Source organism: Dermatophagoides pteronyssinus, unplaced genomic scaffold, assembly GCF_027571235.1.
Source record: "Dermatophagoides pteronyssinus isolate colony J.1.1.1.1 unplaced genomic scaffold, Derpt_VIB-CSIC_2022.12 sq0021, whole genome shotgun sequence".
Taxonomy (NCBI): Eukaryota; Metazoa; Arthropoda; class Arachnida; order Sarcoptiformes; family Pyroglyphidae; genus Dermatophagoides; species Dermatophagoides pteronyssinus.
Window position 1 is genome coordinate 715196 of NW_027461545.1, and position 16185 is coordinate 731380.

The 16185-nt window shown below is 29.2% G+C and overlaps 1 protein-coding gene and 2 long non-coding RNA genes across 3 annotated transcripts; 2 read left to right on the forward strand and 1 right to left on the reverse strand.

The window, feature by feature from the left end:
* Positions 1–103: 103 nt before the first annotated feature.
* On the reverse strand, positions 104–11570 carry LOC113791159 (neural cell adhesion molecule 1-like). The gene is made up of 5 exons (XM_075822932.1): positions 11151–11570; positions 2428–3140; positions 2192–2356; positions 1799–2122; positions 104–1728 (listed from the first exon to the last, which is right to left on the reverse strand). Exons 2-5 carry the CDS (start codon positions 3131–3133, stop codon positions 1451–1453), a joined length of 1473 nt encoding a protein of 490 aa, XP_075679047.1. The 5' UTR covers positions 3134–3140; positions 11151–11570; the 3' UTR covers positions 104–1450.
* LOC142645759 (uncharacterized) lies at positions 7788–8534 on the forward strand. The gene is made up of 2 exons (XR_012846814.1): positions 7788–8056; positions 8116–8534. It is a non-coding gene; the product is annotated as an uncharacterized LOC142645759 (long non-coding RNA).
* Positions 11571–12595: 1025 nt separating the features above from the next.
* Positions 12596–14449, forward strand: LOC142645768 (uncharacterized). Its single transcript, XR_012846822.1, has 3 exons — positions 12596–13416; positions 13491–14093; positions 14184–14449. It is a non-coding gene; the product is annotated as an uncharacterized LOC142645768 (long non-coding RNA).
* Positions 14450–16185: the final 1736 nt, after the last annotated feature.

Below are 16185 nucleotides of genomic sequence, written 5' to 3' on the forward strand. Positions count from 1 at the left end.
GTGTGTGTTTGTGTGATAATTAAATTGCTTTTACAATTCATCATTTTTCTCTCACTTTTTCTTAATTCATTTATAGCAATTGTAAATTATATTTGTTTGTTTGTTTGTGGAACAGTTTCAAATCAATTATGTATATATTATGTGTGGAAATGGTCAAGGAAAAGAAAAATAGAAATAAAAGTCTGTTTCTTGGTATGAATGGTGAATTATAATGGAGAAAAAATAATGATGATGATGATAGAGAGAGAGAGAGAGAGAGAGAGAGAGAGAGAGAGAGAGAGAGAGAGAGAGAGAGAGAGAGAGAGAGAGAACAAGAATATATAGTATATATCGGTGTCTGTGTTTTCAAATGAGAAAAAGATGAAGATGCTTGAATGATAAAATATATGATTTTTGTTGTCTTGTTGTTTCAATTTTGGTTGTTGTTTCACTTTCAAAATTTTCAGTTTCACAAAAAAAACATTATCAGATTAATCAAATTCATTATTATTTTTAGAAGAAGTAAGAAGAATATAGAGATTTATATTTATATAATTTTTTTGGTCACGGTGAAGAATACTGTGGTTTTATTGGTAGAGAGAGAGAGAGAGAGAAAAAAAAATATGATTTGAAAAAATAAAAATTATTGAAAATATTTAGCCGGTAATTTGTAATTTATGGAGATTATTATTATATTCGGATAAATGTTGAAAATATTTTGTTTTTTTTTCAAAAAAAAAAAAAAATGATGAATTGAATGAATGAGATTAACTATTGCTATAATGCTATATTATGATGAAGAAACCAAAAGACGAATTAAAAAGAAAAAAAAACCAAGAAAATTTACAATAATTTTTTGAATGAAGATTCACTATTTTATTTTTTTCCTTTGATATTCAATAACTATATTATTATAGAACGACGATACGAAAGTATTTGCTTTATTTTTTGTTTTTTTGGTGATTTAGCTGCTTTCATATGATGATGATAAAATTTTGATAATTTTGATGAGTGTGCAAGTGAGTGTGTGTGTGTATTTTATAGGATGATGTCGTTGTTTTGTTTTTTGTTTTTCAAGAAAAACAAATCAAATGATGACAGCACAAAGAATTTATGGTGAAAAAATAACTGAATGAAAAATGTAACTAAATGGCAGCCTATAAAATATATTTAAAAAACGACCGTTGTCGTTTTTTTAATGATGACAAATGATGATAGAATGGAATGTCTTTTTCGTTAGTTATTTTTTTGTTTAGATAAATTCCAAAAAATTCTTACACACTTGATGCACACAAATACACACACAAACACACAAAGTTATAAAGGGAATTTTATATGATGATGATGAAGATGAGATACAAACAAACTAACAAAGGATAATATTGATGATTGATGATGATGAGTAATAAAGAGGTTTTTCTTGATTGAGAAAGGTGTTGTTTATGACTAAGAAAGAAAGAAACAAGGAAAATCATTTGCTAACAATCTTTTGATGATTATGATGATCAAAATAAATTGTTGTTGATTGTAATTGTATTAGACTAATATTAATGACTAGTATGAATATATAATATGGCCAATATTGTGTTAATATTGATGGACGATAACCGGCACTGATTACTTGCAAAAAATAACTTGAATATGGTTGTTCAGACCAACCAACCGGATTATGAGCATAAATATTTACTTTATGTTCACCACGTGGTAATGCCGTTTCGATCACATATGTTGTATTATCTTTTGCATTTGCTATAATAATGATAATAATAATAATTTTTTGATTAGTAACATTTGATTTCTGTTTTTAAAAATAACATACATTTATTGAAAAGATGAGCTTGTTCATCCGATATCTCCAAACGATAGATATCGATCGGTGGTTCAACATTTGTTTCATTCAATTCCAAAATAATGGCACCTTCTTTATAATCCAAACGTACGACCATTGGTGAATCAGGTATACGGCCAATTTTTATTTCAAACAATCGGCTATCAGCTCCTTGTGTATTTTCAGCACGACATTTATATTTAATTCTGGAATTTGGTCTTGGATTTCGTATTTCATCAATATTTCTAAATGTTAACATTAATGTTGACATGTTGATTGAATCGATTATTTTCGTTTTAACACCACCTCTTTGTTCTTTTGTTTTGAAATAAGATTTGGATTAAAAGATTGAAAAAAATAGTCAAAATCTGAGATTAAACTTACGATTAGGATCAACTGGACGATTATCAGCTGTAAACCAACCAATTGTTGCTACTGGATCAGCATAAACAATACAGGATATGTTTACCGATAATGGTCCACCTTGTTGAACAGCTTCTTCAGATACCCAAATATGTGCCGGTGTTTTTTCATCAAAACGTGGTTTATCTAACGGAAAATGAAAAACAAAAATTATCGAAATTTTTTCATCATTTTTAAAAAATTAAAATTTCACTTACATTGAACACGAAGAGTCAATTTGAGCTCTTTTGAATCCGAAATAAAACGATTGGTTGTATCAACCGAACAAACATAATTACCATCATGATCTTTACTAACATTTCTGATTTCTAAACGGCTAATCGTTCGTATTTCATCCGGATTCGGTGAACGATCACGATTAATTTCAATACGATATCTTGGATCTTGACTTAAATCATATTGACCAAATGTCCACATAAATTCAATAGTAGCATCTTTATCAGCAGTTACCATACATTCAATACGAACATTATCACCTTCATTAACTTGATAAGATTCTTTTGATGCTTTCAATATGGTTGGATTGAATACATGTAAACGGAATGATGCTGATGTTTCTCTATTCTGTTCATCTCTTGATATACATTTATAAACACCTGAATCTTGTTTGGTTGGATTTTTTAACTCTAATTTGATCGTATTCTTTTTAACAATATATATTGTATATATTCCATTATTAGGATCATTTACGATTTCTTGTCCTTTTGGATTAATCCATGATAATTTTTCCTTATTACTTGAACCAATACATTGAAAATATTTTGATTCACCGGACATTATCCCTACATCTTTATTTGGTTCAGGTCTTATTGAAACATTTGCATCAATACCATTAATAATTAACATCATTATCATTGATAATGTTGTTATAAAAATTGATATATCCATCATATTTGAATCCATGTTTTTTCTATTTAGAAAAACAAAACGAAACAAAAAATTCAATTAAAATCAGTGACAACGGTGAGAAAAAAGTAAAATTTTGAAAAGAAATTCAATACCAGATTGAAAGAGAGAATTAGAATAACCGAATTGAGATTAATTATGTGTAAACTACAATTTGATAAGTGGATCAAATTTATTCATTCAGATTTTTCTCTTCTCTTCAATTCAACTCAATGAATGAAAAAAAAGGAAATTAATTAACACGAAACCAGATGAGAGAGAAAAAAAACTATTCAATTGAAAAAATACATTTTTGAATGAATGATGGTAGTGATTATGATTATAGTCTACCAATTTTTACTAGGTTGAAATTTTTTTCCATTATTAATGTTTGTTCAAGTGGATTATCTTCATGCACAATTTGATAACATACATAGAGAGAGAGAGAGAGAGACCACTCGACTTTGAATAGATTTTTTTTTTCTATTTTGTTTTGAATTTCAATTCACAATTCAGTTGAATTTGAACAACAAGCAAGCAACGACAACAACAAGCAAAAATCCCAAACGACAATCCTGACAACGATCGATAATAATCATCATAACAATAGAAATGATATATAATGTTGTTGGATCGCATAGGGTCCTTTTGGGTCCTTATGGTCCTCATGGATCGATCGATCGTTCATTCAATAATGACCAATTGTTTTGATGGATAAAAAGAAAAAAAAGTCTCAGCTGTTTTACAGATTGGAAAAATATGAAAACAGAGAGATTCAGGCTAACGACGATTCATGATTATGACGATGATGACGGTTATTTTTCACATCAGGAATAAAACATGGAAAATTTTCGAAATTCAATAAGATCAAATTGACGAACAACAAAACAAAACAAACAAACATCCGGATTAATCTTGTTCAATCCAGAGGGGAAAACAAAAAAAGTTTCCCTCGAAATCCAATAAATTCACAAATTAACCCTGCAATACTACCACTGTGTATACTTCATTAGTAATCAATAAAATATTCATTTGTAAAAAAGGATTATAAATTTGATACACACACATCTGTCATGTTTAGAAATTTTTTTTTATAAAAAAACTTGTAAATTTTAAAATTATAAAATTTGTAAAAGTAAAATTTGCTAATAAAGATTATTATTGGGTTTTGTTGGTGGGTAATTTTGTTTTCAAGGTAGAAAAACCCGCACTTGATTTACGATTATTATGTGGAAATTTATTCGATTGGAAAATTTACAAACTCAAACACAAAACATTGGTGGATACTATCAACGATCGAAAAATGAATGACTATTTTGGAACAAACAAAACCAAATGACACGCACGCAAAAATATACAAAAATGAATGAAATGTTCATGTTGTCAATACAAATCTATACCAGAATGAACCTACCGTCGTTTTTTGGTCTATTGATGATGATGATCAAACAACAACAAAAAGGTCAAACTAAATTTTTTTTTTTTGGAAACATGGGCCATGTGTTTATCTTGTTGTTGTTGTTGGAACATTACCCTGAAAATAACAACAACAACAACAAAAAAGTTTCTAATTTGAAAAACATTCAAAGATACTATTCCACTGCTATATTTAGAGAGCCAAACATTTATTTATTTAACCAGAAAAAAATGCTGGCCAATCACGTGATCCGGGTATTTTTTTTTTTCATCGGAAAAATCATTAAAAATGAATGGTAAAATTAACAAAGTAAAGAAAAAAGTGAAAATGGATAAAATAAATAACCAAGGGGAGCCAAAGTTTCCATTTAAACATCTCTCTCCTAATTATCAGGATAATGTTTTTCATGTTTTTTCATTATGTTTGTTTTTGTCACTAAAAATGACCGTTAATTTTCTTTCTACATATAGTACAAATGGGACTAAACTAAATGACATTCGGGAATTCAATCAACGAAAAAAAAATTCGGGTAAAAACATAGAATTGAATGACCGCCAGAAGAAATAAAGTAACCGAATTTTGATTAGAGAAAAAGGATGAGTCCAAACAAAAAAAAATATCCGTATATATTCGTCCTGAGCTGTTTGTAATTTAATTTTTGTGATTGTGAAATTGAATTTTTCGTTGATCCTGGAACATTAGTTTTTTGCTTCTGAAACATTTATTATTAGCTGCTGATAATTATAGTATAGTGGGGTATAGAGATTGTCGAATTTGTAATGTAATATTCCTGGAAAAAAACAGAAAAAACATACAAACAGCAAAATGAAAAAACAGAAAAATTCAATTTCTGGTTATTTCAATGACAAACGTGATGACGAGTCAATATTATTCTATGATCCGATCAATGAAACGTAAAAACCCATATGTATGGATGACTCATACATTTTTGCTTGGTGGAATCTATCAAACGTCAATCTATCAACAAAAAAAAAATTCCGGTATTTTCTACCAGTTTTATATAGAGGATTTACCCAACGTTTCTTTTGGTGTTTCATGTTTTGCAAGTGACTTTGAACTTGATTTTTATCGTCGTAAAACATAACAAAACATGATAAATGTTCCAGATGAAGAGTTTTTTGGGTATTTCCATCACCAACGTCATTATCATTTTGAAACAAAAAGGTTTCCATAGTTTAGCAAAACCTGGTTATTGTTATAATTGTCGCCATGAATATTTTGAATGGCTAATTCATTTTGGGTTTTCTCTGTTTTCTCTCTCTCTCTCTCTCTCTCTCTCTCTCTCTCTCTCTCTCTCTCTCTCTCTCTCTCTCTCTCTCTCTCTCTCTCTCTCTCCCACTCTATATCCAATGACAACCAACCAACCAACCAGACTTGCCAGAAAAACAAGAATCATCACCCAAAACAACCAACCAACTAACAACAAACAAACAAAACCAGAAAAATAACTATTTTTTCCCGTTTAGTCTATTAACAACAACAACAAAAAACTGCCTGCGATCAACGAAAGACCACACCACACGAAGTGTAATTCGTCACAATGAAGTAAATTTTTGTTGGAACAATTCAATGACTCACTCACTTGCACACGAGAAAACATTGTACTTTTATTATTACGTGGTTGTTGTTGTTGTTGATATAATGGACACGTGGTCGTGTGATCCATAAACAAAATAATAATGATGATGATGGCAGATGGTCAGGCTGAATGAACTAAAGTGAGAGCAATACATACTAATGAAAGCCGGTTTGAGTATCTCACTTACTTTCAAAGAGAGAGTATATCATTTTAAATTCAAAATATGTATACAGTTAGTTAGATAACCTACAGATATGATTTTTTTTGGTAGTCATCAAGGTAGATATAGTTTTTGATTTTCTCTAAGGGTTTTTATCCAAATGAATGATAATTTTCATTTTCATCCATTTTTCCAAGGGTGGTGTACATACAGACTAAAAGATATTTATTACATCATCATCATCATCATTATATAATGATGAGAAAAAAAATAGTAATGATTATATAATAATAATAATAATCTATTTCGACTCAACTCTGAAAAAAAATATATTTTTCCACACTCAGAAAAATTGTACGTCTGTCCGATGTACAGTATAAGTTAGGCAAAAAGTATACAAAGACCGAAATGGGCGGAGCTTAAATAAGAAATTTTTTTCCCTAACTTTCCATGTACAGTAACCTATTATTTGAACGGCATAATTTGAATGAATTTAAATTTCGCTCCAATTTTCAATTTGGTTTTCAACTTGTTCCCGGCAACTTTTTTCTTATGAGTATTTTTTTGTTGTTAGCAAATTTCTTTTAAAATATCAATTCAAAAATTCATCAGTAATTCATCAGTAATTGAAATAAAAGAAAAATAAATTGTTTTATTAAAACAAAAAATAAGAAATTGGTTTATGCAAAAAATAAATAAATAAATTTGAATTCAATTTTTTTTTGTTTTTTTCCAATTTATCAAAGGGTTGAGTGCATTTCAAGGAAACTGCCAAGTCTTTAAAACGACGTGAATTTCAATCTTTCGGTCTTTATCTCAATGAGAAAAAAGTAATTCAAAATTATTGAATTTGGTCCATTTAAATATCTCCATAAACGTTTCCACAATTTCATTTGAAGTTCTGTTGGTGAACCCACATATCTTGTTAACAATGACACACAACTTTGAATTCAATAACAATATCCATAGAATAATGATCGATTATGACTTAGAAAATTCAGAAATTTCAAATACATTCTGTGGTTCACCAATCGAAAAAGACGCCACTTATATTTGATTCTTGATTCAGTCACAATTCTAGGTTTTGTTTGAAAAATTTGAAACAAACTGTTTCATGAACAGACATTCATTCAGGAAGATTTAGCACAATGATGTTCAATATTTTTTCATTTCATTACATTCAGAAAGTTCCAATCGTTGGGTATCTCGGTTGTCTTTAAGATATCCGGATCAAAATTCGTACCATTTTGCAATAATAAATCAACTTTGAACCACCAAATTCGTTGATTTTTTCCATTAAAAACTTAGTCGAATAGTCGAACCTCGATCAAAGTTGTGAAATGACGACGAAAAAATTAATGTGACGAAAAACACAAATGCACGTGGCGGTTGATTCAGTTCCATACAGTCGTTCCTCGTGGAACACGGTTAATTCGTTCCACTGTTGTACGAATACCGTATTATGCGAAGAACGACTGTAATTTTTCGAAAAAGAAAATCGAACATTGCAAAAAAACGAAACATTAACTTCGAGTTCGAAAATGTTTCGATATTGCCGAAAAATTTCAATCTCGAATCGAGAATCAGAAATAAACATCTTTTTTTACTTTATCATTATGGATTAAACATGAAAGTTTATCATTACATAAGGACAAAATTTGAATCAAAGTTTCGCCATATAACGGTCATAAGTCGAGCAAATTGATGAGCAAATCAACTTCTGAATTGGTTTCGAAATTTTCCAAGATGCATTTGTCCAGGAAAGTTCAATTTTTCTAAGTCTCAATTTTTCTTACCGATTCTTTTTGTAATTTTGATTTTAGATTGTATTTTCTTGAATCTGTCATTATGATACAAATGCCATTGGCGAAATGTCTTCAGTACTATTATTATTATCTACCCAGATTGGCCCATGCATGACGAAGAAGAACTTGTGAAATGAGAGAAAGTGGAACCTCAAACATCTATTGGATGATCTATTGTAAATATATGATTGTACGGACTGAATTAAAAATCGTGAATTTCAAAATAACAAGAATCAGAATCAAATACATTGGGTGCAATAACACAATGCAAACATTAGCTATGCAAGATCTACATACGAATATATGGAGAAATCTACCCCAAAATCTTTTTTTAATCAAAATTGATTAATTCAAAATGCTTGATTGTTTGTACTTAATCCATAACGAAAAATTTATTTTTTTATAACAATAAATAAACATCTTTTTTCTTATTCTCATTAGTTTGTTATTAATTTTATTGAATGTGGTTTATGGTTATGGAAAGAAAATATTCCCGAAATATACAATTTCAAGAATAAAGAAAGTTTACGGGAATATATGTGAACATGCGCTCAAAGAAGTTAACAACGACCAAAAAAGGCGGAGCTTAATTTTTGCCCCAAAAAAGGGGATCGATTTTTCTGAGTGCACGCAATACAATCAGCCAACCTGAACGAGTCAAATGAAATGAAAAAAAACAATTTTCATCAAAGTGACTTGGGTGTGGAAATAGCACGAAATAAAACAGACACAGCACACACACACCTACCTATAATACGAAATTTGATGAGAAAACTTTTTCTGCTGCTGATGATGGAAAGATTCAATGTGGTTTTTTGGATTTTTCATTGGTTTGGCCAATGAAAAAAATGATATTTATGGAAACCCACACAAGCGAATGGATTAGATTCATTATCGATTGATCGATTGATCAAGCAATTATCTTATCTTACCTTATTTCATAATCGATCAATTTGTGAAGAAAACTGATCAATCATTTTTCTACAAATCTTCAGTTTACTTTTGGAAAAATGAAAAATGATTTGGGAAAAAAATTTCTCACGAATTTTAAAACCAATTTTTTTTCTGGCTGAAAAAAAAATTATTATCATTGTTATTCGTCAATTTTCAATTCGATACATCACTGAATTTTCGATGAAAAACCAACTTGGATGAAAATAGTTGGAAAAAAAAAGAAGATAATTTGATTTTTGAACTGAATGGAATGAAAATAACCCCGAATCAAATCAAACTAAATTATAAATATATAATATACCCTTCTCTCTCACTAACTTCAATCATATTATCCGGATTTTCTCTATCTCTCTCTCTCCCCTTTGAATAATTCATTTTTGATTGACGTTTTTTCAACGAAGAAAATTCATTCATTCATAGTCAATGAATGAATGAATTGAGAAATTCAACCGATCAACCTTAAACGAAAAAAACCTTTTTGGTTACCGGGGATAACAAAAAAAAAAGCCAAACCAAATGCAAAATGAATATGTTTTGACATGTGTGTGTGTCTCATCACGGATATTTTTTCAAGTAAATCAATGATGAATGAAGAGAGTGAAGCTTTAATTTGTTTAAATAATGAATAAATCATTTGATTTGACAAAAAAAAATCGGATACATTTTTTTCTGTAACAATGGAAAAAAATGCAAACATCAGCAAGTTCAAAAGTTACAGCAGTTCCTGCAAAATCTATTTATCTTTTGTTTGTTTGTAACGTTTGTTACGAATTGTCCATTAATATAACCTACAATTACCGAAAAAAAATACATATTTTTTTAAAAACTAAATAGGCATATAATCTACCCAAACAAACATTGATAATACATTATTATATTTTTTTCTGGTTTGATTGATTGATTGACTCAATCTGGTTGTTGTTGTTTGAGTAACATACGATGGAAAATCATTACACAATAGGAAAATATTAAAATCAACATTCAAAAAACATGTTAAAATGTCAAAAAAAAAAAATTCATTTTTTGAAAAAAAAAATGATTCACAAACAGAATGGATACAAGGCAGAAATTTTTTTGTTTGTTGTTGTTGTAATGAAACAAACAAGCAACGAATGGGAGAAAATAACATTTGTTATGTTTGTTTGTTAGTGAAAAAGAATTGCCAAAATTCAATTACATATCGAAATTATTAATGATAATGATGATGATCATTGACATTTGCAATGATCATCATTATCATTATAATCAAGGCCATTTTGAATTTTTTTATAAAAACAACAAAGCAGATGTTTTGTTTTTTTGGAAATTAAATCTGCAGATTGAAAGAGGAAAGAGAAAACAAAAACAAAAACAAATTGACAGTAAAATTTTCAAATCTCAGTCGAAATTCAATGATGACATAGAATTACCGTTATTACAGAGTTTATGTTGATAAATCATCATATATATAGATGATGATTGGGGAAAAGGAAGTGGTAATTTTTTTGCACAAGAATTTTTTGGGAAAAGAATTTTCTTTTCTTTTTTTTGATATTGAAAAACAACCATAACAAAACAGACAAAACTAGTTTATCCTTGAACTAGTTATTCTTTTTTCATCATTTACATCATTTTTTTTTGGGGGCTACTTGTATTAATCGTCATCATCATCTTGAGAAATGAATCATGCGCATTCAAAACAGTAAAACACAGAATAATAAATTTTTACTCAAGGAGAATCACAGAATTTTTTGTTTCGCTTGATAAAAATATCAATATTGAAAATGAAAGGCTAAAAGTTCAAGGTTTTTTTTTCTCCAATCGTGGGTGGATGTATGGGTGTAGTCATCGTTGTTTATTTTCGTCGAAACAACAACAAACAAAATTGAAATTATACCGGTTTATTTTGGCAAGAAAAATTTCATTAATTAGCGAAAAAAAACTGTCAGAAATTAATCAGCAGAAACAAAAAATCCGATCAAATCAAGCGGATTTTGTCATTTTTCAGATAGAATCGAATATTTTCGAAAAATAATAAACATTCGAAACTATTTAAACTTGAGTTGCAAAAATAAGGTAAAAATAGAAATTCGGAGTTTTTTGATCAAATTTTTTTTTACCTTTTTTTCTGTTTAATTATCGCCGTTTAGGGTTAAATATTTTTTTAAAAACTTCAACAAAAAACAAGAAAAGAGTTGCGAATTTCGAATTGATTGTAATGTTTTTTGAGCGTTTCAAATAATTACAGAAGATTTTTTTTCAAAAAAAAGGATGACTTTTGATGATGATGTTGGCGAAAAAAAGAGTGAATTCGACACAAACAAACACACAAAAATGATGTCTATGAATTTATCGATTTTGGTTTATGTCCAAATCGATTATCATCATTAACAATAAACAAAAATGATGAAAATCATCAGGGAGAAACAACTAACGATAATGATGATGATGAATATTTTGATTTTGTTAACCAAACACAAAATCCAAACACCAACCAACACCAAACAAATTCAATCGACCTTATTTTGATCTGAATAATATTTGGCCACCAAACCAAAAAATTTCAACAACAACCACTACTATATTCAATCAAGAAGATACATTCGGTTGACGTAGAATCGGATTCAATATAGCGAAAAAAAAATGGACAAGAACTGATTCTATATGAAAAAATTCATAGAAGAGGTATTATTATTCGAAATGGCAAAATAGCCACAAGAAAGAATATTCTTTTGGTTCCAGAATTTTGTTTGCTTCAAAATCTATATATTAAAAAAAATTCATCCAGTCCATCATCCTATATACACACACACATTACCGGTACATACTTGATCTTGAGAACAACAACCACGACAACAACAAATTCCTACTGCAGTATTGTCATATAGAGATAATAATGCTGCTGCTGCTTAAGATGTTTTCTTGTATCATTTTTAATATGAAAATCAAAAAATAAAAGATAAACGTTATATGCGTGTGTGTGGAACGATAATTTCGAAAAGAAACGTTATAATAACGAAAGAAATACCGGAAATAAATTTCAAGTTTTTCATTTGATTTTCAGGTTGTTTTTTCATCAATCATTAAAAATGACGTATTATTTGTTATTGTTTGTTTTAATTTCATTAAAATTTTCTTAATTACGAATTGTACTTTTTGTTTAATTTTCTTTTTTCTTTTTGTTCAAAATTTACTTTACAATTTCAAGTTTTTGATCGATTGAAATTAATTCAGTTCAATCGATCATTCACAACTACTATTGATTGATGTGATGATTGTGTAATCAATAGTCATTCGTTCCTCTCTATTTTGTCATTGTTAAAAATCAAATTTATTTTTTCAATGACAATTTAAATTTGAACTGAAAAATCAATCAATCAATTCATTTTGAAAACAAACAAAATATCGGACGATCACAACTATTTACACCTTTAGGGCATGACACAGTCAAAAAAAAACATTCGAATTCGAAAACAAAACGTTCGAATTTGAAAAAAACGTTCGAATTCGAAAAACATTCGAATTCGAAAAACATTCGAATTATTTTGGAAATGAAAAACAAACCTTTTGTTTGATGTGTTGATTTCGAAGTTGAAAAAGCTGGAAAAATTTTGAATTTTCTTTTGATGAATAAATTATAATGATAATGATGATGATTTTGTTTTCCGTTTAATCGTTAATGTCAATGATAAAAAAAGATGATTGTCGTAGTTTCACAATGATCATCACATCAAGAATATATGTAAAAAAAAATGGACACACTAATTTTTTCTTCTTCGCTCCATCATCATCATCATTATCATTGTTGTTATCGTGATCAAATAAAACAACAATTGTTGAACAACAAACAGCAAAATTCCAAAATTTAAAAAATGATACACACACAAGGTCACACAAACACACCCACTATTGATGAATATTTTTTGGTGATAAATAAATTTTTTACGACAAAAATCACATCAACAAGAAGAAAAACAAACGAGCAATCAACAATCTTCACTGATCAAATGCCAAAAATCGACTGAATTTCGAAATAAAAAAAAAATCTTCAAACCAATTTTGATTGTATTCAAAGCTTTCTCTAACTCTGCCTCTCTCTTCATTCAATCATCACTCATCATTCGTTCGTTCGTATGTGGTGTGTAAACAGACATACACAGGAAATCTTCTCTTTTGCTGGCTTCGGTTAGGCGCACATCAATTGCGCATGATGGCCAGATAACAATGATAATAACGAATGGCGGTTTTTTTTCTTTCCCCTCTCCTGGTGTCGATTGTGTTAAAATAGGTGACTGTTATTTTTTTTTTTGTTGAATTCATCTTGTTGTTGTTGTTGCTGAACAATGATCCAACAACATAAACAACAACAACAAACAAACAACAATGGTATGTATTTTTGTCTGGTTTGTTTATATTGTTTTTTTTTGGTTGCAATGTATCTTTCTCTTTTTTGTTTTCAGACTACTGCTGCTGGTTGGTTATTATCATCAAAAAAACATTGAAATCATGGCACGTCGCAAACATTGACTTACTGAATGATGAAAATGTTGATTTCACAGAGAATGGGCAAAACCTTATGTGATGATGACTTTATGCTTGAATGGACATAACATCAATTTCTTCAGATATCTCTTTTTGAATTCACCCATCATTATCATCACCATAAAATTCAAAACACCCATCCAAAACAATGTAAAATTTTATATAATGAAATGAAATCTATTTCAACCCATGTTTGATTTGGTTTTGCTGTGTGACAAACAAACATCGACGACAACTAATGAAATTAATCAATCAATCAAAAAAAAGAATTGTCAAACCTGTTTGAAGCACCACCACCACTGCTGTTGCTGCCATGTTGATGAATAATGTCAAATCGATTTGCAATTTTTCAGTATTCAAAGAGTTAAAGATTATGAACCAGATATTTTGGATCTTTTTCACACAAAAAAACGTTTGCTTCATCAACGTTAATTTGATAATAATGATGTCATAACCGAAAATGAATTGGATCATCCCCATATCTGTGTGATATTTTTTTCAAAAGAAAAATGAAAACTAAGGTTTCTCAACTAATTATCATCATTGTCATCATTGGTGGTTTAATTTAGATTAATTTTTTTGTTTTTTGTTTTTTTTTCTGTTCCCATAAGGCTTTTTTCATTTTCACACTCAAACCATGTTTTACAGTCAGTCAAATGGCTGAACAAATCTTTTTTGGTTGCCAAAATGGATTCAACCAATTTTCTCTTATCTAATGGCTGTTATCTGGCTTTTTTGTTGTTGTTTTCATACGAGAAAAACAAAACTATTTTCCAACGCAATAATTATCCATTAGATTGAAATTTTGAAAAAAAATCAAAAGAAAAACAACAAATTACCGTTATTCATCGATTATAATTTGCATACGAAATGCAAAACGAACAAAATAAAGGTGATGATTTGATTCGATAAAGTTTGAATCAAGTCAATTATAATACTAATTATGTAGATTTTTGGCTTTTTCTGCTTCTCCTTCTTCAAAGAAAAATAGAAATATTTAAATAATTGAAACATAATTATGTTTAGCATCGTCGTTTGTTTTGTTGTTTTTCTTCTTGAAAAAATATTTCGAAAATGTGTTGATGCGGATATTTCGATAGCTTTATTTTTTTTTCTTGTATAGTCGATAATCATTTTGTTGTTGTTGAAAGATTTCATTTTTTTTAATGGAAATCTTTTTTCTATTTTCACTCTAATGATATGTTTCTGGTGTTTTTTGTATATCCGAACTTGAAACGTTTGGGTGAAAATCTCCTTTCACACACACACTGACAATTAATACCTTTTTTCTCTCTCTCTTGCTCCCATCATCATCATCATCATCATTAGTCGAAATAGTCGAAAGGGGACATCCTTCTGAAGAAGAAAAAATCTTTATCATCAACAACTGAATGATAATGATGTTGTGAATAAACAACCACCATAACATTTTGATCACGCTCATCATCGAATGTAAAACGATTTTTTTTAAAATGCCAAATTCATTTTGCCAATGAAAAATATCGATATTAAAAGATTTGTAAAATCAAATTGAGATGTTTTTCTAGTGAAAAAAAGAAGAAGATATCCAAAGATGACCACAATTGACCTTTCCTTTTTTGTTGTTGTTGTTGTTGTTGAATGTCATTGTCACACCATTAATATGACCATTATGACAATGACATTCAACAACAAAAGTCAAAATAGCCATCACCATCACTACTATCGCCATCAAGAATGGACAAAAATGGTTGAATGAATCGTTGGATGTATAATGATCATTTGAATAAAAGATGGATTGAGGGAGAGCCTCTCTCTCAGCCATCATCATCATCATTATCGTCTTGCGAACCATCATTGAACGAAACGAAACGAACGAAGAATTCCCATTCAAATCATATGCAAAAGTGAAGCAAGCATGATGAATCGGTACGAAGAAGATTATAATGTGACAAATGCCGCTGGTTTTTCTCTCTCTCCTTTCTTTCAAGTTTTCATAGTCGTCATCCGATGAAAATCATTCAACTGGTTCAATAGCCAGCAAGCAAGCAAATCTTTTCAAACGACCAAAACAACAATAATTTTTTTATGATGTTAATGATGATAATAATCAGGCACCCTACCATACATTTATTTTGTCCAAAAATTAATGTTTGTTTGCATGTTGTTCAAGAGGAGGAAATCTTTAAGAAAAAGAAATTTTTCTTTGCAAATTAACCACCGATGAATATCAAGAGAAAAAGGCTAACAACATCTGCTTCTAAATAGATTTAAGGTGTGTAGTTTGCATTGGATGTTTAGTTTTCGGTTTTTGCAAATCAACCAAAATTATTCCCTCCATCCTCCTTGTTTGTTTTAAATGTAAATTAGGTTTTGAGGATCCAAATGGCGTCTCTAGAGGTCTTCTTGAGATTTGAAAAAAACAATGAAAAACCTTTTGAATCTCTTCAAATTCATTCATTCGAATCCATCGTCTGATTGTTTATGGATGATAAACAGAAACAAACGAAAAATAGTAATTAATGGATTTACCTTTCTGTGTGTCGCCCATCTTCTTCTTCGAGTAATAGGTATTCAAAGAAGAAGAAAAAATTCTTGGGAATTTCCTGGAAATTTCACTTTACTTTTCTGTCC